The sequence below is a fragment of the Chrysemys picta genome, chromosome 1, assembly GCF_011386835.1.
Source record: "Chrysemys picta bellii isolate R12L10 chromosome 1, ASM1138683v2, whole genome shotgun sequence".
NCBI classification, from domain to species: domain Eukaryota; kingdom Metazoa; phylum Chordata; order Testudines; family Emydidae; genus Chrysemys; species Chrysemys picta.
The window spans coordinates 220,829,057-220,855,616 of NC_088791.1; the positions used below are offsets into that span (position 1 = coordinate 220,829,057).

Consider the following 26,560-nt stretch of genomic DNA (forward strand, 5'->3'; position numbering starts at 1 on the left):
TGTTCTCAGTCCACAAGTCCCTCTATATTTCCCAAGCAACTATGGCACAAACTAGATTGCTTTTTAAAGGGCTTTACAAATGAAGCAGTACTACAGTAAGATTTTTTTTTAAGCAATCATGATCTTCCTGTAGAAATAGGCAAGGAATCTATATACAGAACTAGAACATAATTACATTTGATTAAATAAAACCTTTGTCTGCCCCTTTTAGCAAGTCAGCTATACAAAAACATGAACAGGAAAAATTAAAGCCACAAGTTCCCCTTAAAATATGTGTGGAAGTTATACTACAGAAAAATAAAGATGGTATGCAGGTGTTGAAGAATTAAAAGATTTGGGTGGCTAAAACAGCTTTTTAGAGAAGTGTTTGGTTTTGCTTTTCATTTATAACAAGCTGGACAGCAAATATGTTCTAATTACAGGTAATGGTATAGTATCCAGGTTAAGTCAAACAGTTATTTAGAGCCATCATATTCAAGACTGCATCCGACGATTGTCTTTACCAAGCCCCATTACACTAAATTTTTTTTAAAATGTTTATTTTCAAAATTATAAAACCTTTCCAAATGGCAAACACTCAAAGAGCATTCTTCCTGAAGCGTTCATGTTTTTCTGCCAAATCTCATTTAAATGGAACTTCAGAATTCATGCATATGTAAATTTTTAATATATCCGTACATGTTATTACAATATTAGTTTGAAACATGTTATTCATGATCTATTGTGTAAAGCTTCATACATGGTAAGATAGTCAATAATTTAAAGAGACACTGACAACTTAAAATAATTTTGTCTGAAAAAAATTACCTACTACTGTTATACCACATAAAACTTAAATTTGAGGATGGGAAATGCCTTTGGGTACGTCTTCACTTACCGGAGGGTCCGGCGGCAGGCAATCGATGTTCTGGGATCGATCCCGGAAGTGCTCGCCGTCGACGCCGGTACTCCAGCTCGCCGAGAGGAGTATGCGGCATCGACAGGGGAGCCTTCCTGCCGCGTCTGGACCCGCGGTAAGTTCGGACTAAGGTACTTCGAATTCAGCTACGTTATTAACGTAGCTGAATTTGCGTACCTTAGTCCGAAGTGGGGGCTTAGTGGGGACCAGGCCTTTGACAACACTTTGTCTAGTCTATTTCCATGTTAAATCAAAGTATATTTCCTGTGTTTGGGAGACAGGGTTACATTCAGACAACAACAGAAGAGAGAAAAGACATTTTTTAAAAAAATACAAAATTAACTCTGAAAGCACAAAAATTGCCTAAGCCCCCCCGCCCGGATCAGTAGGTATCTGGAACTCCTTTCAGGTTTTTGTTTTGTTTTTGAGTAAGCGCAAAAGCTTGTTTCTCTCACTAACAGAAGTTGGTCCAACAAAAGATATTACTTCACCCACCTTGCCTTTCTCTGTATTAAATTAATGATCCTTTAGCACTGAACACTTAGCATTTAGTTTATTTGCATAGCTCTTGAAGTATTACTGCACTTATATGTCCTTAATGTGGCAGATCTGTATGTTCCCATCAGATTGAGGAGAGGTGAAGGAATGATTTAACCCATTATCTTACTGAGCTCAATCCAAGTTTTATGCTTTTAGAAGTAACTGTCTTACACTTCAGCCAATTACGTGCTTATAATTTTAAGCAAAGTAAGTATTGCACTGTTTAAATGGCTGCTCTAAAAGTCAGTTTGCATTTCAAAGCAAAAGATTGCAAGAAGCTCAGAGGTAAAGAGGCACACCAAGAAAAATCTGCAAGGAAAAGTTGAAATGTTAAATAGTTAACACTTTACATGCATTTAAAGTGGCTGAGCTAAGAGCCATTTCGTCTCACAATTTTCAAGTATGTTTAAAGGAAACTGAAGCACAGAAAGGTTTAGCAACTTGTTTGAGGTTCCATAGGAAGTCCACATCACAAATGCCAATAGAAACTAGCTATCTTCACTCTTAGGCTAAGTCTACAATAGCACTTTTGTTCGTAAAACTTTTGTTGGTCAGGAGTGTGAACCTCCCTCCCCCGACCGACGTAAGTTTCACCCACAAAAGTGCTGGTGCAGACAGCATTATGTCAGCAGGAGAGACGCTACTGCCACTTGTTGGGGGTGGTTTAATATGCTGGCAGGAAAGCTCTCTCTCACTGGCATAGAGCGGCTACACGGGAGATTTTACAGCTGTGCCTCTGTAAGGTCTATAGAAGCCTTGGTGCAGTGTTTAAGCTTCAAAAACAGACTCCAATGAGAAACTGTTGAGCTGGAATTGATATGCAAACTAGATACAATCAACTTAGGCTTGAATAAAGCCTGGGAATGGCTGAGCCATTACAAACATTGAATCTATCTCCCCATGTAAGTATTCTCACACTTCCTATAAAACTGTCTGTACTGGGCTATCTTGATTATCACTTCAAAAGTTTTTTTCCTCTTACTTAATTGGCCTCTCAGAGTTGGTAAGACAACTCCCACCTGTTCATGCTCTCTGTATGTGTATATATATCTCCTCAATATATATTCCATTCTATGCATCCGAAGAAGTGGGCTGTAGCCCACGAAAGCTTATTCTCAAATAAATTTGTTAGTCTCTAAGGTGCCACAAGTACTCCTGTTTTTTGTTTTAACCTCAAGACTGTCCTTTCCCTCAATAAATGATCCTCACTGAAGAACTGTAGCATGGCATAATATAATAGATTCTTCTGCCGTTTATCTCTGAGAGTTGTGGTACATCAAATCCCTTTTGGAATTTAGCAGTCCTCTGCATACCACAAGCCTGAAGGCTCTTCAACCATTAGGTTCTATGGACTCTAGATACCAGTAGATTCCAAATAAACACACACAATTCCAGTAAGTAAAGGAGTATTCCTAACACGCAGGTAGCAAGTAAGTTCTGCAAATATGCTAGGCTCAAGCCTTAGGCTGGTCTACACTTAAAATTTAGGTCAACCTAGCTACCTCGGTCAGAAGTGTGAAAAATCGAAACCCCGACCAACATGGCTATGCCATCCTAACACTCAGGCCTTGGCTACACTGGTGCTGTACAGCGCTGCAACTTGCTGCGCTCAGGGGTGTGAAAACGCCCCCCCTGAGCGCAGCGAGTACAGCGCTGTAAAGCACCAGTGTGATCAGAGCCTGCAGCGCTGCACACTCGCTCGCAGCGCTGCAAGCTATTCCCCTTGGAGAGGTGGAGTACTTACAGCGCTGCAAAAGAGCTCTCGCAGCACTGGCGGCGCGACTACACTTGCGCTTCACAGCGCTGCCGTGGCAGCTCTGGGAATTCCTGAGTGTAGCCAAGGCCTTAATGTAGACGCAGCTATGTTGACAAAAGAGTGCTTCCAGCAGTCTAGTTTACTGTCAATCAGGGAGATGGTGTTCCTACAAAAAATTCCTTCAGTTGGTGTGAACTGCATCTATGCTACGGGGTTATGCCGGCATAGCTGCAGTGCCGTAGTTATGCCTGTACAGTCCCCATTGTGTACACATACCCTGAGAGGTTAGTTACAAAAGAAAATTTCCAAATGCTCCCTTATGAATACTGCAAAAAGTTGATACAAAGCTTATCCTTCAGGACTCCCAGTCCCCTGTATGTCCACTCCTCTCTTTAAAGAAGATACAGTTTTAGGACTAGTCTACAAAGTTGCACAAGTTTAACTAAAGGTATTACTTTAAACCGATTTAGTTAAAACTTGTACAAAAGAGTTTGTGGACACTTAGGGCTTGTCTACACTTAAAAGCTATAAGCCACACCCTACTAGAATGACTCCTTGTGTGGGTACACATTCCAGATTAAGAGCGTCCTCACAGAATTGTTCAGGAATAACTATTCCCAAATAGCTCCATGTGTAGGTAAGCCCTTATTTCAGTTTAAATCAGGCTTAATGCAGTTTCTTATATCAGTTAGGAACAGGTTTAAGGTAACAAACAACAGCATTCACATAGATTTTTTAACTAACTTGATTTAATTAAACCAGTGCAAGATAGTTTGCAGACAATGCTATAGGCCCTTGGTCTCAAATTTAATCTAGCTCCATCCCTGGGTGCAATTCACTAGTCAGGTTGCCCTTCTGCATTGTTTCCCTGTCGCTTTGCTGTACTGATAGTTCACATCTGCTGGACAGCTTATCACGTGTGACAGGCTACCTGAGCCTCTCCTATGGCAACTCTATTGTGATTTCTTCTCTGTATTGTTCCCTGCTCTTAGATGATTATGACCCAGCTACCCAGCCCACTTGTTCCTACAGCACTAGCTCTGTTGGTTACAATTACTTTTCAGGGCTCACCTGGGCATCTCCCATTCCATGTGGATGTGCATAACCTCCTGACTGGGATGTTTTACCTTCCTCAGCCCTACCATACAACAGTTTCTTCTAGGACAACTTCATCTGACCCCAGATCTCCCAAGCTCTATCTACAGCCATTAATGAGACCTGCTACCTAGTGGTACCTTTGCAGTCCACTTCTCAGCAGCTGCCTCCACCCTGCTGTTGCTGCCACCCACACATCACCTGATTCTCTCTTGCCCTGGGATGTCATTTCCTTTTCCTAGTAACTCTGGCTAACACAGTGCTCTCTGTCAGCTAGATCGGCATTTCTCAAATTTAATTGCACTGTGACCCCCTTCTGACAACAAAATTACTACAGACCCCCATGCACTGTGTTGCTCTAGAATCAGGGCTGGTGTTAGGAGGTGGCAAGCAGGGCAATTGCCCAGGGCCTCACGACGCTAAGTTGCTCAGGCTTCTGCTTCAGCCCCGGAACACAGTGCGTCTAACATCGGCCCTGGCAACCCCATTAAGACAAACTCATGACCCACTTTGGAGTCGGGATCTACAGTTTGAGAACCGCTGCACTAGATAGTGGGAGGAGCAAGGATGCAGAGCAGCAATGATCTGTAGACCAATCCTGATCATAGTTGAGTGAACGGTTTACCCAATAACAAGCCAATGGTAGCTTACTATAGTGTTTAGTTAATGAAACTCTAGAGCAAATTGAACTTCAGTAGAAACTGATGCATATAGCAACTTTTGGTATACTAAACATCCTGTCTCTCTCTAGTGGCAACAAACAGCATTTATGGGATCACCTGATGGACCTAAATTACAATAAATGCAGAGCTCGCACTGGTCATGACTACATTCTGCACATCAATTGTGAAGATGAGGGTTCACAGGTCAAAGTGAAAGTTATTTGCTCAACCATACACATATCCTAACCACTTTTAGTACATATCGCAAGACCTACCTATTAGCTAAAGCTTTCCTTTTATAAAAAAAAAGTATTTTAAAAAGCAAACAGAACTCCATAGGAACTGGGAAGGGTGAAGACCAATTTATCTGTGAAGCCAACATAGATAATTAAATGTAAATCTACTTTACCTATTATACAGTTAGATGCTACAGTGATGGGTGCTATATGAATCCTGTGAGCAACTCCCTCTCCAGTGCTTGCCTCTACAGCTGCTCAGAGGTTTCTGAATCAGCAATAGTATGAAAGTGACATCATTTAAATATGAAACCAAAGTGGATGCTGGCAGATTCAGTACTTGACACTGGATTTTGAACAGCAGTGAAATTGTTATTGGGGTTTTAAGTGTATGCAGAGTCAGAAAGATGACACTACATTCTTACATTTGGAAAGGGATTTTTTAAATGAAAGCTTATAATTCACCAAAAATTGAAGCTGTATGTCCCAGTCTAGCTAGGGAGCGTCACGCTTGCCTGTAGCATGTAAGCTACTGGAATTTCCCATCTCGGTAATTACCTACTTTAAGATCAGCCTTATTAGACTTGCCCTTACAGTTACTTGGGGGAAAGTAGCTTTTCAAACCACACTGCTTAGGGACCAAAGCCTGTCTTCCTTCTCAGCCAGACGACAGGAATATCCCTTCGAAAGGTGCTAAGAGTCAAGGAACACACCCCGCAGAAACCGAGCGAGCCTGTGACAGGCTGATGATTTCAACCAAGCGCCCTGGAGATAAAGGGATCTGTCCCACAGTCACGCGATCTCTAATCACGCCACATTTCATTACAGCTCAGAAGTAGTTTGAGCAGCAGCTTGACTCTCGGTCCCCATCTTGAATTTGTTTCCACGACCTGTGCGCAAAGCCAGCGCCCCCCGGATCCCCGCAGGGCCCTTCAGCCCGGGCCCGGCAAAACCGCGCGCGGGGCCGCGGCCACAAGCCAGACCCGGAAACCCGGGGAGAGCAAGTGAGATATGGGGGGGGGGGACTCCCTCCTCCCAGCCCAGCCCCCCAGGCAGGCCACAAGCGCAGACACCGCCCCGCCGCCCGACAGCCCCGCGGCGCAGGGAGGCAGCGACTGGCGCAGGCACCCCCGGCCCTCAGCGCCCGGGGCCACGAGCGAACCCCGCTGGGGCGGGGGGGGGCGGCTGCCGGCGACTGCCGGGCCGCCCCGCGCGGTCACCTCCCGGCCCCGGCTCGAGACGAGGCTCCGCGCGCTGCTACCTGCCGGGGGAGGCGCCGCTGCTGTCGGAGCCGGGGCTGCGCAGCTCCCGTCCCGCCGCTGCAGCCACCAGCTGGTAGGGGAGATAGAAACAACATGGCGGCGGGGGAGGCGGTGCCTCTAGGTCATGTGACCCGGGCCGGCCGCAGACCCCGCCCCCCGCTCACTCCCCGCCCGCCGGGGCTGGGGCGCTGCTGTGGGAGGGGCCCGCGCGCCACTCTGGCAGGAGGCCCCGCCCCCAAACTGCGGTAATTGGTGCCCTCCTGACGGCGCCCCACTCCCCCAGATCCACCGCAGCCTCAGTCCGCCGGGCCCGGCAGGTTCCCAGCCATGTCCCGTGTGATGCCCCCGGGAAACGAAGCGCTTGTTCCCCCCTCACACCTACCACCCCGTTCCCCCCCTGCACACCGCTCGCTACTAGCTCCTCTTCCCCACACCAGCCCGAGCTGCCCCCTGCCCCCTCCCCACATACACACTCCCTCCCCTAATGGGCACCACTGTGTCCCTTCATCCCCATGCACACACTCCTACCCCCCCCACACACACACACACTCGCACAGCAGCCCCTGCCCTCTCACTGCAATTCAGGCTGTCCTTGGAGGATGCCAGAACTGCTCCATTTTCCAAGGTCTTGTTCCCTGCTTTTGGAGGCTGCAGCACCAGCAAGGCTAGGGGGAACCAGATGTCCCGATTTTGGGGTCTTTTTCTTATATAGGCTCCTATTAGCCCCCACCCCCATCCCGATTTTTCACACTTGCTGTCTGGTCACCCTAAGCAAGGCTAAGGCTATAGCAGAGCGCAGCAGCTGCATGGAGCCTCCAGATCAGTCCATGAGAAGCAGTCATGCAGGCCACTGAAGGAGGGGAAGATCCTATCCTGACTACTGGACCACATGGGTCACGAGTAATGGGGAGGCATCCCAGTCACACTGTCCCGATTGCTTTACTTTTACAACTGTTTGCCTTTCTGCAGACTCTTGTTCTCCCAATAGCCCTGATCTTTTCGTGAGGATGATACAGCGCTTTTATGCTATGTCTTTTGCTCTGTGTCTGTTGTCAGATCATTTACTATACTTGAATCACTTCAATAAATGTTTTTTCTAAAATAAAAAAGGTTTGCAGACTTTTATCTTTGTTGAGGAAAAAAACATTGAGTCATCAGCAACCCAAACGCAGCAGCCTGGCACTCAGATTAAAATTCTTATTTCCCCTGTGCTCAATCGCTAATTCAGGATGAAATGGGCTCACCTTCACTCTAGTCTTGAAGTCTGGCTGTGTGGGCACCCCAGAATTGTATCATCAGGGTTTCAGGCCACAGGTCTTTCCCCAGCTTCTTATTTTGTTATCCTGTCTTCCTCACACCCCACTGTGCTCAGCTTGTCTCATCCACCCAGTGTCTTGTTTTAGACTGTAATCGCTTTAGGACAGGGACTGTTATTTGTATCACACAAAAGGCATTGACCTGTTTGGCCTGAGCGGCTCATGGGAGGGGGCTGGAATGGATATGCCCTGTTCCACCCCCTTCCCCAAGACCCCGTAACTACCTCTTCTCTGCCTCCTCTACAGAGTAGCGAGCACGCTGCCACTTCTCCCCTTCCCCTTCCCCCTCGCAAGGGCCATCAGCTGATCAACACAGGGAAGGAGAGGAGGAGGGGGAGGGAAGCACCATGCTGGGGGAAGAAGTGGGGGGGGGGGAAGCTTGGCTGCCGCAGGACCAAGCTTCTGCCTCCTGTCCCCGCAGGGGAGAGCGGTGGGGCTCAGGGCCAGGACCACGGAAGGCAGCAGCGTGCCACTCAAAATCGGCTTGCGTGCCGTGTTTGGCACGCATGCCTTAGGTTGCCGACCCCTGGACTAACTCATTTAATAATCCAATGGTAGTACACTGAACTGCTGCAGTCATCACAGTTTGAATCAAAAGCTTGGCCCCTGGTTTGTGAGGTTGACAGAATTAGAAAGCAATCCAGAGGCAACCTGCTCAGCCTATGGAGGGTAAGAGAACCTTTTGTCTCTGTTGAGAAATCCCGTGGCCACTAGCTGGAGCAGCAATCGTGGACACAAAAAGGAGACACATTCACCCTTCTTGGTCAGAAAGAGGTGGCTACACCATTGGGATTTGGGGGATGGTGGAGGGAACTAAAAAGGAGGTGTAGGAAGTGGGGGAATCTCAAATAACACCTCAGAAGGCAGAAAAAGTGACGCTGTTTGATTCAGTAGGTTTGTAGTAATTAAAGACATCTGTGTGCACATCTTTACCTTTCTGCTCTTCCTGCCAGTAACAGTCCTGTAAGCAGGCAGTATATTCAGACAGACAGGAATATGAGCTCAGAGAGTAGGCATATTGTAAATTTTAGTATCCTTGCATGTTTATAAGAACTGAATTGGCAGGAAGAGTAGGATGACTGAGTGACAACTGTGTGTCTCTATCATCACAACTTATCTATCCAGTGCTCCGGAATTATTGTTGGGTTGCCCAGCTATAGATGGGATTTTAATTTTTTTGCTGTCACTGCATTAGAGAGCTGAAAATGCTAAAACTACCAGGGAAATACTTATAGAAATGCCTTTAGCGGGGAAGAGGGGTGTCTGTTTTCACTTTAAAACCATCAAATATTCATCTATAAGGAGCCTCAAAGATGAGGGCAGGAGGTGCTGGCAGAATTATTGGTGTATATATATGCTATTCTCTCTAATCATACTCAGGAAAGAATTGATTAGGAATGTGGGAGGCCAGGATAGGACAGATACATCAAGTACAACAAAACAGTATTTCATGAGATGAAGAAACATGGTGAGGGTTTTTGATTAATTTTATTATCTAACTACACATTTTATAACATTTCTTGAGAACAGACCCTGTAAAGTGGTGATGGCTCTTCTTCATGAAACGTATTCAGCATAGGAGTCCCAGTTTTAGGATAAGTAGATCACAGTGAGTGTCCCCCAGGGCAAGGGAAAAGCAAAGTGGGGTACGGTTATCAAACAGGTGGAAGAATCCTCGATATATGTCAACTCTTCCGAGCTGTAAAGGGATGTTTTATAGCACTGGAAAGATAAAAAGCTCCCCTTTCCAAAAGGATACACAGTGTTTGCTTCTAGCCCTGGATTGCCCTCAGCTATCAAACTTCGAAATCATAAAACTTTAATATACAGAAGAGCTATTTGGGGGCATTTTTAGAGGTTTTTTTCTTTTAATTATTAGTTGTATTTTTCTCTCCATCTTAGGCCTGTATAAGCAGGTGCATGGCTGCAGGGCATTTTGGCTTTACAGAAAATGCCAACGAAGGGCACAAATTTCAATACATTCTATTTAAAGAGTGCTCTTTCATAAACTGGATTTTTTTTTAATTTCGTCATTTTAAACACAGTTGACAGTGTCTCTTTAAGTAATAAATTATATAGCCAGAAAAAATCTGAGCATATTAGTTATAGAATAATCTTTTCATAATGGGCCTTCTCCTGCAATGCCTCAGTGGGCCTTTTATGGGAATACAGAATCAGGTCTAATGTGAATAATTAAATCAAGAACAGAAACCTGAAAATTTTTGAACATATTTACAGAGGTCCCCAAAGTCATCAACTGAGGGCCATGATTACAGGTTGAAAGAAAGTGTGTTTGAAACACATGCTATATAAAACAAACTTCACTTACTTTAGTGACTGGATTTGCCACTTTTACAGCCATCTCCAAAAATATTTTGGATCCAATTTATGTCAAGGCCTAACAAAAGAACCATTCCAGGTTTTATAATTATCTAAAGGAATAGACGTCTGCTAGTGGCAGAAGTAAATGCTGCAAGATCATTAACATAGTCCAGATAGAAAGTACAGGTGAATGTGATGAGCCTAGGCCCATCTCTATTTAGCACATGCTTAACTTTGAGCAGATACGTAAGCCCCATTGAATTCACTGGAAGTTAAGCACATGCTTAAGTCCTTTGCTAAACAAGGATGGTCTTAAGCACACAAACACAAAAATGATCTTGCAAATAGTTATGTGACTGGAACTACATACATATAGACTTAAAGTAAAGCATATGAATAAGGATCACAGCCATAGAACTCATTTGCTCAGCAATTCCACACCCATAGTTATTCATGTTTATAACAACACAAATAGTTGCAGTAGAAATAGTTATGGTGTTATAAACAGGAGGATAATGACTGCTCATAGGAAATATAATTAGGTCACACTTAGGAGCAGATGAAGATTTACGGCTTGTGTCCTTAAATGTATGCACTGAAATCATTCTGTGTTCTGCACAAACATCTGAAAGTAGATTCTGGACCTTAAGAAATTTGCTTTTATATTTTTATTCACCATATGAAAGGTACATAGGCTTTCTGTACCATAAGCTAATGAAAGGAACAAAACAGCACCCAACCCATAGCTGCAGATTGAAAGCTGCTCATATCCAGGTACACCATCCCGGTGCTCATTTTAGAGACAAAGCATACAGTCTTATCCAGTCTAAGATTATAACTGGCTCTGTTACATCACTTACGCATGAACAATATAGCATGTGCTCTGGCCTTGCCCCTTATTGAGAGACTGCACTTAGAGAAAAATATTGCCTAGTGAAACTAAGACCATGCCTTTTCTGTACCACACACATTTGGGATATGCACACCTGTATCGCTTTCCTTTTTTTGCTAAAGCTCCTGTCAAATTAAAAACCAAAGGAAAAGTTAAATGAACCATAAGCAGCAGCATCTCCATGTTCACAAGTGAGTGAAGTGTTTGTTACAATTTCTCACAAAATCTTATTTCTTAATTCAAACAGGACTGGATATGAATATGTGGAATGGAAGATGTCTGAAGGATTGTGAACAGAATTGTAGGGAGGTGACCAATAGGTAATGTAATAATTGCTAGTTTTAAATAACAGTTTAACTAGTCATCTGAAAGGCAGAGTAAACATTTGTAGATGATATGGGCAGGACAAAATGAAATTGAACCTAGAAAAATGTGAGTCTACAGCTGCAAGGCCATTGAAGATCTACTATATGACTACTTTTTCCATGAATTCTAAATTTATATGTATAATTGGACAATGAAAGAAAGCACAAAAAGGGTCTGTGAAGGAGATGGTGTTATATTTAATTCTTTTCCCTCATTCACCAGAAAAGAAAGCTACTAATCTTTTGCTGTAACTGTGGTTCTTCGAAATGTGTTGCACATATCCATTCCACTATAGGTGTGTGCGCACCTCGTGCACAGCTGTTGGAGATTCTTCCCTCAGCAGTACCCATGGGGTTGGTGGAAGCACGCTCTGCTGCACTGCACCACTGTGCACAGGTATAAAGGACAGAGCTGCCCCTAACCCCTCTTTCCTACTGGATAGACTCAAACAGAGAGGGGAAAGGCTGTGGAACAACAGTTACAGAAAAAGGTTAGTAACTGTTTCTTCTTCTTCCAATGATGGGACATGTTAGTCACTTATGGTGGAATGGACAAGCAGTGTGAACTGGAAGTGGGTTTGGAATCTACTTGAACAAGGATTGCAGGACTGCCTATCCAAATCTGGCATCATCTCTGGATTGATGAGAGCTGGTGTAGTGAGAGACAAACGTATGGACTGATGACCAGGTTGCCAACTTACAAATGTCCAAGATGGGCACACAAGTCACATAGGCTGCAGAAGCTGCCTACAACCTGGTTGAATAGGCCAGCACTCTACTCTGGAGTGCAAGATCACCAGTTGGTAACATAAATGAATACAACTGGAAATCCAAGCAGAAATCCTTCAGAATGACACAGGATGGCCCTTCTCTCGGTCTGTAAACACAAGGAACAATTGTGACAGAGACCTAAATGGCCTAATCCAACCCAGGTAAAAAGTCAAAGCTCTTTTATTCGAATGAGGCTTTGGACAGAAAGTCAGTAAATAAATTGCTTGGTTAATGTGAAATTGGAAGCCACTTAAGTCAGGAACTTCAGGTGAAGTCAAAGGTATACCTTGCCTCTAAAGAAAATTGTATAGGGAGGTTCTAATATTGAGGCTTGCAATTCCCCCACTCTCCTGGTCAAGGTAATAGCAACCAAAAAAGCCACCTTCACGGAAAGGTATAACAGAGAACAGATCACCAATAGTTCAAAGCAGGGACCCAGGAACTTCGCTAGAAATAAATGCAAGTTCCACCAGGGACAGGGCTGTGTGCCTGTAAATATAACCTGTCCATACCCTTCAGAAACCTGATAGACATAGAATTGAAAAAAAGCAAGCAGTTATCCATGGAAGGGTGGAAACTGAGATAGCTACTAGGGGGACTATGACGGAACTAGCAGGTGTGATGGTGTGTATAAGAAAGGTGACCATTTATATCATTATTGTTACCACTATTACACGGTCAAAATGTTTGTTTAGAGGGCCCAGCTTGCTGAGATGAACCAACAGCTGCAGAAGAGAAGGGAGGTGGAGTACGCCTCTTGTAACTTCTCCTCCTCCTCCTCTTTCTGGACTGGTCCTGAGTATGAGGCATGAAACGTGGAAACTGTTGGGACTGCTGCAGCTGGAACGGCTTTATTTTTGTTGCTGCTGTATAAATTCCCAGAGACTTAAGGGATGCCCCTGAATCCTTAAGGCTTGTAGCCTCTTGTCAGTCTTTTTGGAAAAAAGCAAGGGGCCTTTGAATGGGAGGTCCTGGATGGTTTGTTGAACCTTCAGGGGAAGACCTGATGACCACAGCCCTGAAGAGCACAGCATAGTGATGGTGGAACCATAGCTTGAGCCAAAGAGTCCCCTGCATCTATTTTTGCCTTCACGGTTGTTCTGGCAACTAACTTGCCCTCCTCCACCACAGCTGTGAACTCCTGTTTTACCTTGTCCGGAAGCCTGTCATTAAATTTTAAGATATTATCCCACAGACTAAAATCATACTGACCTGCTGCTTTTCAATTCTAACTACCGGCCACGTTGCCATTAGTGCAGCTCTCAGTACCACATAGCCAAGAGCTTTTTCTGGTTTAATCTACACCTGATGCATATGATGCAGCTCATGAATTGTTTAACTTGGTACTTCAGGGATTGGTCTCAATAGGCCCATCCTAGGCTCCACAGTCAACAAACCCCCTTGGCTTGAGGACTGTCCCTGAATGCTGCTTCTTTGAGTGCACCTCTGTGTCCTTGCCTCCACTCGGTGCCAGCACTGAAGATTTTGAAGACTCCAGTCCTTAGGAGACTTATGTTGTCTCTTCTTCAGTACCAGCAACAAGATCTGCCTCTCAACTCAGATCAGGAGGAGCACTCCTAACAGATGTGGATGTGCTTGTTATCTATTCCATACAGGAAGGCGCCGATGGTGGGGGGAGTGCAGACTCCATCAATAAATACTTTAGTATGGCCGCCCTCTCTTTCTCTGACAGGGGTTTGATCCCTTCACAAATGTGACATTTGTCACTCACATGGCGCCTCCCCTAGACATTTAAGGCTGCTGGGTGTGGGTCACTCACTGGCATGGACTTGTTATATGAGTGACAGGACATGAAGCCTGGGGAACAAGGCATAAGTCCAATACCGGTAACAAAACAGGAACTGGCAAATCCAAGCTACTAAGTACTAACCTAAACATATTCTTCTATCTAAAACAATGTAAAAAAAGGCTAAACTAGCCTAAAACTACAGAACAAGTACCATTTACACTAAAGAGGACAGAACTTGTAAATGCAAGGACAGCAGCTTCAACAACAGTGAATGGCAGTAGGAAGGAACTGAGGGGAGTCGGGGACAGCTCTGCCCTTTATACCTGCATACAGTGGTGCGAGAAAGCAGAGGGCACTCCTGCTGCTCCAATGGGCACTGCTGAGGGAACAATCTCCAACAACTGTGCACGAGATGCACACACACACCTTCAGTGGAATGAACATGTACAATCACTTGAAGTAATCTAATTTTTTTACCATGTAATTAATGGCAGTTATCATAACAATCCACCACTATAGTTGTCAATAACCAGGTATTTGGTTAACAATCTTAGGAAATTACTCCATCTTATGCTGTCTCAAAACATTTCACAACCTGCTCAGCATTATGGCTACAAATTCTACTATTGAAGTGTTCAAATTTTTTGTGTGTTTCCCTTTCCCCTTAGAACTTGGCTGCACTGCATCACTGGAGCTGCTTCAAAATCTTTATGCAGGCAGAATAAATTATTTATAAGTGTTGATTGTTCATAGCTCAAAATAAACACTGCCTGCTACACAATGTTTTAATATGTTGTATTTGTGTACTGCTGTCTTCAATAGCAGGATGACCTCCAAAATTATAGCATGCAGAATGTTATGTATAATGAGCACCATTAAAGTATTTTTACCTTTTTCCTGCAATCTAAAAGATTACTAACTCTTCCACCCTTAGCATGAATAGTTCAATTGAAATCAATGGGATTACTCATACACAACGTTAGGCATATGTTTAAGTGTTTGCAGGATCAGGGCTTAACTGATTAATTATACAGAGGAAGCAGTGGGTACTGAGTGAATACAAAGTACTATCAATTGCACTAAGTAAACAGAAAAAAGAAAGAATTCTTCACATTATTTTCAGTTACCACAGTATAAAATATTACTTTAACAACAGTAGATACACAATTTCCAAACAGATATGTGATTTTTTTTAGTTGACAGTTTCCCTTTAGTTAGCTTGTTATTCACCAATGACCAGTTTCTTGTCTCATCTCTGTAATAGCTATCTGTGAAAGCTTCTATTTGTCTGGAGTGGTCTCAGGATAGTGCATTAGCAGAGAAAGGCACCATGCCTCATTTGTGCCGGATATATAAGTGGAGCAACCATTCTAAACTCCTTTGGAGCTGGCTAAGGGCTTGTCTATACTTACCGGGGGATAGAAAAGCGGCGATCAATGCATCGGCGGTCGATTTAGCGGGTCTAGTGAAGACCTGCTAAAACTAAATCAACCGCAGATCGCTCTCCTGACTCCTGTACTCCACTGGATCGAGAAGAGTAGGGGGAATTGGAATGTCTCCCGTCAACATCACGTTGCATGGAGCCCCTGGTGAGTAGATCTAAGCAACGTCAATTTGAGTTACACTATTCACATAACTCAAATTGCGCAGCTTATATCAAATTTCCCCTGTAGCGCAGACAAGGTCTGAGACAGGCAGGTTCTTCGCAAGTTTCTTTGCCTTGGTCTGCAAAACACCTGTTATAAGTCCCAAGTACAGCCTGGCAGTTATGCCAAGTGTGTAAGTCTTTTACTGTGTTTACACAATAGGAAACAAACAATTCCCCTGGTGTGTAAAGCATGCTTGCAAAAATCATCATCATCTATTGCATTAACAAAAACTGCACCATCCAGCCAAGTTATTATGAATTCGATGTTTTCTAGCAATAATCCAGTTTTGCTGTTACATAGCCCCACATCTCTCAATCAAGACAGCATTATTTTTCACTGTATTCTTTCTGCATCACACAGAGTTGAAGGAATCCTAGGCTGAGAAAACTGGGACTGAATAAAAGGGCAATTTCCTCTAGGATTTAAGTGCTGATAATGAGTTATAAATAACAGAGGAAGTATATAGGAACGTAAGGCATGAAATTATTCATTTGGAGAGCAAGTGAGTTTGTCTCATTTCCTTCCTACCATGTTGTATTGGATGCTCCTCCCACTCATAATCCAGAAAAAGAATGCCTTCTTCATCTGCTATGTGCATCATTCAAGTTATTAGAAATGTTGACTACCAAAGAATAGTAAACCCAAGCTAATTTCATTTCCAGATAACACCTACCTACACAGCTAACCAGGGCTAGTGGAATCATTTTATCTGTTAAACAAACAAAAAATGGGAACATTGGGGCTTTTTGAACCATAGCCCATAGTGACTGGAAGAGAACTGGCATGATGTTGTATAAATGCATAAAGAGAAAATATAAATAAAAGTAAATGAAGGCAGAGAAGAAAAATAAATGGATGATAGCAGGATACGGGAATTAATCCTAGCTTGTGCTAGTGCCACACAGGATATACACCTGAAATATGAACTTAGAAGTAGGACAGATGCTTCACTATTGGACAAAGCAACAACCATAGAGCACAATATTTCACCAATTCTTGGAGTAAAAACAGGAAGGTTTTTTCCCCTCATGTAATTACCACCTGAATGAGGAAAAATGTAACATATTGTAATTAGTAACTAAGGCCCCAATTCAGGAAAACATGTCTATTCAGGAAAGCACTTAAACATATGCTTAAGTCTCATTAACTTCATCCCTTAATTTCTTGAATAAGGATGATTTAATAATGTGCATAAGTGATTTCCTGAATCAGGCCCTCGGGGTTCTAATTCTGCAAACGCTTACTACCAGGTGTAATGCGTACCATGTTAAAATGCAAGTTTGGACCTCAAATTGATATAATACTCTATAGCAGTGGTTCTCAAAGCCGGTCCGCCGTTTGTTCAGGGAAAGCCCCTGGCGGGCCGGGCCGGTTTGTTTACCTGCCGCATCCGCAGGTTCGGCCGATCGCAGCTCCCACTGGCTGCGGTTGGCCGCTCCAGGCCAATAGGGGCTCCGGGAAGCGGTCGGTGCGGGCCGAGGGATGTGCTGGCTGCCTTTCCTGCAGCCCCCATTGGCCTGGAGCGGCGAACCGCGGCCAGTGAGAGCCGAACCTGCGGACGTGGCAGGTAAACAAACTGGCCCGGCCCACCAGGGGCTTTCCCTGAACAAGTGGCGGACCGGCTTTGAGAACCACTGCTCTATGTCATACTTATGTCTGATCTGGGATCTCTTTTAAAGAAGCATTTTTTTGCTTAGCTATCAAACAGTTTACATCCAAGACCATTTTTGCTTTAATTTGCTACCATTCTCCCCTGTATCTTTTATATTTGGTAGCTTATCATTCTACTTAAACATGATTAAATTGGTTAGAGAAATAATCCGACTCTTTTTGCAAGTGATTTCTCATTTAATTACAGAGCAGGTCTGTGTTGGACATTCTTCAGTGTTCATCCTGGAAAAAACGTGTTAATTACAGTATTGCAATTAATTTGCTTAAACTGTACTAATGGCCTGATTTTCATAAATGTTGAGCATCCACAAATCTCACTGAAGACAAGCACATTAGGCCTGAATAAAGATGGGGAGTGATTGGCTCATTACAAAACCTAAACCTAATGTCTCCCATACTAATTTCCCCCTCCTGTTACTCACACCTTCTTGTCAACTGTTTGAAATAGGCCACTCTCATTACCGCTACAAAAGTTATTTTTCCTCCCTTGGTATCCTACTGTTAATTGAATTGTCTCGTTAGACTGACCTCACACTTGGTAAGGCAACTCCCATCTTTTCATGCATTTATACCTGCTCCTGTATTTTCCACTCCATGCATCTGATGAAGTGGGTTATATCCCACAAAAGCTTATGCCCAAATAAATTTGTTAGTCTCTAAGGTGCCACAAGGACTCCTCTTTGTTTTTTTTTTTAATAAGAACTAGTGTTCAATACCTTTGAAAATAAGTCCTTAACTGTTTTGAAATACCAAGAAATCTTTGTAACAAGCACGCAAATATGTTTGCCACTAAATTATGTTACCACACAATGCATATTTTACATACTTACAGAAAATAAAATTTAAAAATTTAAAAGCCAAATAATGATTTCAAAACAACTTCCAAAATGATTTTATGACCATTATCTTTTAGCTATTATCCTACAAATTATTATTTGCTGTGTCTGCACAATAGCACGGATTTATAAACATCTAAAACAAATTTAAAAATAATCCCAACACACTTTTCTTCTGATATCTATTTTATGTTTTTCACTTTTAAGTGATATTCATTAAAGGATTAATAATCACAAACAAACCCATCTGCTGTGGTACCACTGCTCTCCACATTCGTTACAAATAACATAAGTCATCATTTGTTCATCTGGATTTGCATTTCGCACCCAACTAGGAAGGAAGAGAGTTCCCCTGGCAATCATAGTGACACTGCAATCAAATTTTTCACAGCGCCTACATTTTATTTTGTTGGTCTGTGTGCCATCAATAACTTGGGGAAGCTGATGTTCCTGAACAGATGATTCTGTGTACAAAGCCCGGAGTTGTTTCAGTTCATCATTGGCCATTTCCATCACTGTCATCTCAGCAAAAGTCTTTGGACTCATAGTCCCTGAAAATAGGTTATGTTTTAAGTGGAAATTTTTAGGATTCTTCAAGTTAGAGATTTTGCTTCTGATACAATTTTTGTACTTTTTGTCATTTCTAGCATGAAGAGCAAAAATACGCTCTTCAATTTCTTTGGATAATTCTTGCCGCTTATTGGCTTCCTCTTTGCTTGTGGCAGAATCAGTCAAGGCTTTATAAATAAGTTCTGTGCATTTCAACCTCATGGCCTTCACATGTTCTTGCTGTGGGCTTGTTTCACTGCCAGCAGGTTTAGTGTCTTCATTATCAGTGCACTGTTCTTCTAAAAGACCCAGTTGATTCACACTGCTTTTTGGCTTATTATACACTTCATCTTTTGGAACGTTTTGTGATGTTAGCAAACTGTTAGAGCCAGCAGCATCTAACATTTCATGCTGATTCAATTCTTCAGAAAACTCAGTTTGTTCTTGTGGAGCCACACTGAAATATTCATTGTGCTCTTTCACACTCTCAGAAACTGACTTTTTACCTTGTATCGATGAAAGATAGTTATTCTTGTAAAGTGTCTTCCACTTTGATAATAAATGCTTTGCTTTCTTTTTCAATGTTATTGCAGGACAGTTCTGGAGGACTCTGTACACAGCTTTGGCAACATCAGTCTCCTGAAGATATTCTATAGTCATATCAACAGCTTCAAGTTCTGCAAGGTGATTTCCAATATCTTGGAAATTGTTTTCAGAGAGTAGCTTCTCAATATAATGGGCTCTGTTCATAATTATTTTCTTATCAGACATTTTTAAACCTGAAAGAAAAGTAATAATAATAGCTTTCTCTATGGTCACGATGATTATATCATATATTTTTATTAATGTTCTGCAAACTTTCATAAGCTTTGTTATTGTACAATTTAATTTATTCTTACATGAGCAAAAAACCTCACTTGTGCCACCGATGTCCTTATTTGCATATACATTATAGAAGTAGACACTAAAATAAGCTGAATATGTAGCCAGTTACATGCTCAGTCAAAGTTTTGAGACAACAGAGGGGCTTTGCACTGTATCCTAAATGTTAATAGACTCTGGTTCTATTAGTCAATTGGGAAAAACAAGGTCCAAAGCTCAGTGTTCACTATGGAGAATGCCCAGCCACGAGTCCTCCGGTGTTTAAAATCTAGATACTGTTAGAAAGAGGGCTCGGGCTGAGAAAATTGTTACAATGACACAAATTGAAAACTCTTTTTTCTCATGCAGCCAGGACACACACTGTTGAGGGCTTTGTATATCAAAGTCAACCACTTGAATTTCACCAAGAAGCAAATAGGAAGTCAATGCAGTCTTCAGAGAACTGGTGTATTATTATCCAGTTTATATGTTTCGTCACTGATTTTGTATGCCTCAACTTTTGGGTTCCTCACTTGAGACCTCTTGGACCCGTTTTTCATAACTGCTGAGCACTCAGTTCCAACTGAACTCAATGGAAGCTGCAGATGGTCAGCATATCTAGACAAACAAGTGGAAGGTGGGCACCCAAAAGTCAATGACCATCTTAGAAGATTTTGATTTGTGGCTTATTTTTATTTGTTAAAATCAATCTTTGTCATCCCAGCCAGTCCTTTTCTTAGCACGAGTCTTCCATGAATGTTTACAAATTTGGCTTAATAAATTCCCAAATGTTTGGGTGTCTTAATATCTAATATAAAATCTTTTAACTAGCTTTAATAATTTTTATTATAAAATATATCATCTTTCATATAATTTATCATAACAAATCACTTAATTAAACAGTGCCAGAATGTTGCCTTTTTGTTTATTGCATTTGTTTACCATGACAAAGCCATGATTTCCCCATTTCTGTTTGCCATTACATTATAACAAATCAGGTTCTGCATCTCAAACAAAAACCCCAGGAGCCCATTTTCTGTCAGTGGATGTCTAAATGTTATTGACATAAATGGGGATTACATATGCACATCCAAGAGAAACCATAAAATGTACAAAGGCTTTAGGAAACCTGTGCATTCACATTCTCCCCGTATGAAACTAGCTTGCAGTGCTTATATTAAAAGTGTTTTGCAGCAGAAAACTGAAATACGCATTGATTGCTTCTTCATATTAAGCTTCTCTTAGGCCTTGACTATGCAGAAAGATAAAATCACGTGGCTAACATGTGTGGACTGTGTGACCAAATCACATTTGCCCTGGGAAAATGAATTAATCCAGTATATAATTCAGAATGGATTTTTCAGGCAGCTGTTGTGGATCCAACAATTTTTTATATATATATATAATTATAATTTTTGACATTTGGGTTTTTTTTTGGGTAGCTGTTAATAGTAAACAGATGAACAAATTTAATTGGGAGTTGCTACGTTAAATCCTGGGAGGCTAATAGAGAGAAATGGGACCAGACCAGTAAACTCCCACTGAGGTCATCTCCTCTGCCCTTTCCCCTACTAGTTCCAACATTCTACATCCCATAGCAAGTAAATATTTTATTTATTTTACAAAGGTAAAGTAGGTTTCAGAATAGCAACTCTTATGTTAGAAACTGTTATCTGTTCTTTTTACAAGCTCTTTAGGGCAAAGGCCTTTTTGTGTATTTTTCATAAAGTACCTGGCACACTGACTGTGCTATACAAATAATGTTTTCACAGCATATGCAGTTATATGGCCTAATGAAAACGTAAAGGGCATTCAGGATGTAGATTGTTGTGATTTGACTGTTTTTAGATTTTCCTTATGCCCTTCTCATTATGCCCATGACAAAAATCAAAGCCCTCGGGACAGAAACAATATACAAATTTGTACAAAAGATCAGCAGTCCTAATACTTTTCTCCATTATTCCACTTTGATAAGCATAAATTAAGACTGGATGAAGTGTTCACTGAAGTGAATACTTGGCCTTGTAAACTAGTGTGATTGTGTCACTGTTTTCAGGGCTTGTCCCAGTCAATTTTTTTTTTAAACCAGTAATAGTGTTTTGTCACAGTTTTTGTATATCCCTTCTGACTCTGACCAGCTAAAGAAGTCATCCGCCAGCTGAGAAGGTGAGACTGATAACGGGTTGGCTAAGTACTCACATATTAAGGAATACAGAATCACCAGGCCTGTCACATGTCACCCAGCTTTGCCTTAGTCATGAAGGTTCCGAGCAGAAGTCTGGGCAGTGCAGTGAATGATGAGCTGACAGGCAGATCACATGATCTGCGCAGCCATATGCAGGTAATTACTAAGCTTGCCTAGTATGATTCATGCGTCTGACCAGCTTCCTTGCACCACAGATGAGCAGAGGATTAAGGTAGGGCCTCTGGAACTGGGGTAGAATAAAGGACTAAGAATAAAAGGGAGATAGGGCTGCTGGTGCGCTGAGACACCTGCCTACATGCTAACCAATACTGTCTCATTGCTTCCTTGTCCTCCCCTGTTTGTCTGTATCTATTTGTTGTCTCTTGTCTTGTACTTAGATTGTAAGCTCTTTGGGGCAGGGACCATTTTTTGTTCTGTCTTTGCACAGCATCTAACACAATGTGGTCCCAGTCCATGACTAAGGCTCCTAGGTGCTACAGTATTTCAAATACTACTACTAAAATGAATAATTATGGTAGAGAGAGTGAGGGAAGGTTAAAAGGGGAGAAAACTGAAGGATGCTGAAAAAGAGGCAAAATGACCACAGGAAAAATGAGGAAAGAGAAAAATAGAAAACAAAAGCATAGAAAATATGAGGAAGAGGTGGAGTGGGCAGCCCTTTTTGTCCTTTATCCCCCAGCTGCCAAAACCCTTGCTTCACACCTCCCTGACTGCCTCCAAAAACAATCCATAAACATTCCCAGACTGCCAGTCCCATGTTTTCACTTTGAAAATCTGCTCAGCATAACAGGCTGAATCCACTTTGAAGGCTCTTGTGATCTTAACTCATGACAATTTTCAAAGTCAGGGAAAACTGTTGGTACACATCCAGAATATACATACACAGAAGAGTGGTTACAGACAGAAATTAGAGAGAAGACAGCACAAGGGGGATGTTTACTGTATTGAATATACAGTTTTAAAAGTCCAGACAATCACCCACAGGGAACTCGATGTAAGAAAGAAAGGGGGCTATTTAAGCTATCTATTTTTGCAGAATTTAAGATTTCACTAAACTAAATGTTTCGATACATTATGGATGCAAAGATACACTTTCTGCATGTGAACTTGATGTAAATCTTCCAAATGTGAACTGAATGGAAAACAATGCAATGTTATCTTTTTGAATTTGCAGACATCAATGCCTACAGTGAAATTAATATCAATTATTTATTACGGGGTCTGCCATGTTTCCCTAAGTGTGAACCACAGCCCAGCCTGACCTTCTTCCAAGCTGATTGACACACTCTACTGGCATCCTAACCTGCCTCCAAAATGTCAAGCATGAATGGGTTTAAAGAGCTTTGTAAATCTTGGATGATTGGTATTAAAAATGAAAAATGCTACTTAAGTAAAGTTTTAAAATATTTAGAAAGAAGCGAGATTGACAGGATACATTTTTCAGTTACATCTGTTGAATTGTATGCATAACAACATCCTCAGTCTCATTGTTTAGTTTAGAAATACACACAGTCTAGTACAGGGGTCTCAAAGTCCCAGCCTGTAGGCCATCTGTGGCCCAAGAACCTCCCCACTGCAGCCCATGGAAACTTTTTTAAAAGTTCCGTCATCCGGCCCTCATGGCTGCTGGCTGAGGGTGGTGGGGGAGGCGGGAGAGGAGCGTGCAGGAGAGATTCACATGCCCCTTCCCCCAACGTTGCTCCATCCTGCTGCTCCTGGGACCCTCCCAGGGGTTGCACTCGGCAACGTGTCATCCACCTCGGGGAGCTCAGCTCCCGGCAAGCGGTTCCCTATCCCTGCTGTTGCAGGCGGAGCTGAGACCTATGCAGCCAAGCTGCCGGCTGTCTGCTGCAGGTACCGCCCCCCTCCAGCTCCCCTTGGCTGGGGGAGAGGGATAGAGGTACCATAACTAGTTGCTGGGCAGAGTCAGCCATGGAGGCAGCATCATTAGTTGCCAGGCAGAGTCAGCCAGGGCATGAGGCCAAGAGAGCAAGGGAAAAGGGTGGAAAACAGGCTGGGAGGTGGTATGAACACCATCTTCAGTGACATTATTGGCCCGCAGGGAGGATTTGAGGACTGGCACTGGCCCTAAGGTAAACTGAGCTTCAGACCCCTGGTCTAGTACAATGAGAAGGTTTGTTTAATTCTGAAAAACTAAAGGGATGGAAAAAATAACAGTATTCATTTCCAAAAATATCCTACATCCTGAATAACGACAAATACAGATCCAATCCAGCAAGTACTAGATTGCCTAACTAAAAGTTACACAATGAGAAAGCAGATGTATAAACCTACCCTTGATTAGCTTCCTGTCTTCCAAAGATCAAGTAGTTGGTGTTGAAATAGGAAGAAAATCTGCTGGTTGTTATGGTTGGTCATGAGACACAGGGTGAAATTAGCTACAGGGTCATGCATAGGCGTGCACACAGGGTGTGCCGGGTGTGCCCAGGCACACCCTAATGCAGGGGTGGGCAAATGGTTCCACTCTCCCAGCGCGGCAAGCCGCGGGGTCCGCACTCCCAGGCCGGAGCGCCCGGCCGAATGCAGCAAGCCGCCGGCCCCTCCCCCGCCTTCCCCCGGAGCCCTGCCACCACGCGCAGCGCTCTGGGGGCCAGGGCTGCGCGCTCCCGCGGGCAGCGTTTGGCTCCGCGGTGAGGCAGACATGCTACCCCCTCCCCTGGAGCCGTGCTGCCGTGCGCAGCGCTCTGGGTGCCTGGGGCTCAGCGGGGAGTCAGACACGCTCCCCCCCTCCCCATGAACCATGCCGCCGTGTGCGCAGCGCTTTGGGGGCCGGGGCTGCGCGCTCCCGCAGGGCAGTGTTTGGCTCCAAGGGGAGGCTAGGAGCCTCATCTCATGGTAAGGGGTCCGGGGCCAGGATAAGGGGTGGGGGTGGGGGCAGTCAGGGGACAGGGAGCAAGGAGGGTCCTGGGGGGGGGCAGTTAGTGGGGGGGGTCCTCTGGTGGGGGTGATCAGGGGACAAGGAGCTGGGGGTGGGTTGGATGAGTCAGGAGTTCTGGAAGGGGCTGTCAGGAGGCAGGGGTGTGGAGAGGGGTTGGGGGAGGCAGGGAGCGGGGGGGATTGTATGGGTTGGGAGTTCTAGGGGTCCTGTCAGTGGGTGGGGAGCAGTTGGATAGGCGTGGGAGTCCCAGGGGTCTGTCTGGGGGTGGGAGTGTGGATAAGGGTAGGGGCAGTCAGGGGACAAGTAGGGGATATGCATTATACTGCACTTCGGGATAAGGCACTGGTTTGGCTAATACCCTCACCTCCAAACAAAATCTTTTCCAGCCCTTTTACAATGGTTACAAAATGTGTGTGCACTGTTCCATGCCACGTATAAATTCTATATCCATACCTTTTACACACACATGCAGTGGTTAAGTTACTTATGAGTTTTCTGAATCTCCCAGGCATGCATTAACTTTTTCAGGACTTCGCTCTAAATGACTAAAACCACACACGATTTAAACAACAGATACAGCCTATGTATGAATGAATATGCCATAGCAAAAGATTAAATATAATATGACCTACAAGTAAAATAAGTGTGTTGAACAACTAAATGAGCATTTATTATAATCTTAGAAAATTTACAGCTCAAGAGATAGGCTACTTACACTTAAAGCAAAATAGATGTGTTTACAGGAATTCTTTCCTCAGAGGTTGATGTATGCATTCAATGAATAGTAAAGACTCCAAACTGAGCAGTTCACACAGGATCTATGCACCAAAGCTAGATAAGAAAAACCACAACAGTTACAGCAGTTATCAAAATATGTGCACAAAGATGTTAATAGACTCTATCATGGCCCCAGAAGAATTAATGTCTAAAGTTGCTCTGTCATCATCAGCAAACAATTTATCAGGGCTCTTAATCAAGTTATTAAGAGATATATTTAGGGCCCTACCAAATTCATGGTCCTTTTTTGTCAATTTCACGGTCATAGAATTTTAAAAATTGTAAATTTCATGATTTCAGCTATTTAAATCTGAAATTTCATGGTGTTGTAATTGTAGGGATCCTAAACCAAAAAGGAGGTGTGTGTGTGTGGGGGGGGGGGTCGCAAGGTTATTGTAGGGGGGTTGTGGTACCGCTACCCTTACTTCTGCACTGCTGCTGGTGCTGACTTCAGAACTGGGCAGCCGGAGATTGGTGGCTGCTGGCCGGGAGCCCAGCTCTGAAGGCAGAGCTGCCACCAGCAGCAGCACAGAAGAAAGGATGGCATGGTATGGTATTGCCACCCTTACTTCTGTCCTGCTGCTGGCGGGGCACCACCTTCAAAGCTATGCACCTGGCCAACAGTCGCCGCTCTCTGGCCGCCCAACTCTGAAGGCAGCGCAGAAGTAAGGGTGGCAATACTGCAACTTTCCTAAAATAATCGTGCAACCCTCCCCCTCCCGCCCCCGCCCCCCCCCGCAACCCCCTTTTGGGTCAGGACCCCCAGCTTGAGAAATGCTGGTCTCCCCCATAAAATCTGTATAGTATAGAGTAAAAGCACACAAAAGACCAGATTTCACGGTCCGTGATGCGTTTTTCATGGTCGTGAATTTGGTAGGGCCCTAGATATATTCCAGCAAAAAATCCCTAAAATGAAAACAGCCACTTTGTGTAAATGACAAAGGACAATCAGTGTATATCACTCTCTCTCACTCTCTCTCTCTCTCTCTCTCTCTCACACACACACACACACACACACACACACACAAAGACACCTTTAGTCATTTTGATTGTTAATTTCTTATATCACTATGTCTGGTTTGCCAATTAAACTAACGTTGTTAAAGGCCAACTGTTTTTGGTTTAACATGCTGTACACTGAGTTTTGGTAAATTTTAAAATGTTCATCACTCAGAATTAAACAATGTTTTAAATTACATCTGCAAGTAAACAGTAATATCCTACCACTATAGGCATTTATGACAAAA

At 43.3% G+C, this 26,560-nt stretch overlaps 2 protein-coding genes across 5 annotated transcripts in view; both read right to left on the reverse strand.

Moving 5' to 3' along the window:
- RAB9A (RAB9A, member RAS oncogene family) overlaps window positions 1-25,370 on the reverse strand; it is a 38,836-nt gene extending 13,466 nt beyond the window's left edge. Inside the window, exon 1 of one of the 4 annotated variants that reach the window (XM_008172066.4) lies at window positions 25,252-25,370. The gene's annotated coding sequence lies outside the window, so the exon portion shown is untranslated. Of the gene's footprint in view, window positions 1-5,360; window positions 5,482-6,448; window positions 6,585-25,251 lie in introns of those variants that run through there. The other 3 variants (XM_005287840.4, XM_005287842.4, XM_042840173.2) reach the window with 3 other exon arrangements.
- On the reverse strand, window positions 17,342-25,373 carry TCEANC (transcription elongation factor A N-terminal and central domain containing). Its single transcript, XM_008172065.4, has 2 exons — window positions 25,252-25,373; window positions 17,342-19,349 (listed from the first exon to the last, which is right to left on the reverse strand). Exon 2 carries the CDS (start codon window positions 19,339-19,341, stop codon window positions 18,253-18,255), a length of 1,089 nt encoding a protein of 362 aa, XP_008170287.2. The 5' UTR covers window positions 19,342-19,349; window positions 25,252-25,373; the 3' UTR covers window positions 17,342-18,252.
- Between the last annotated feature and the right edge of the window lie 1,187 nt (window positions 25,374-26,560).

What these genes read in the sequence shown, in the direction of transcription:
- TCEANC (XM_008172065.4), bottom strand. Translation starts at nt 19,341, where the DNA reads ATGTCTGATAAGAAAATAATTATGAACAGAGCCCATTATATTGAGAAG.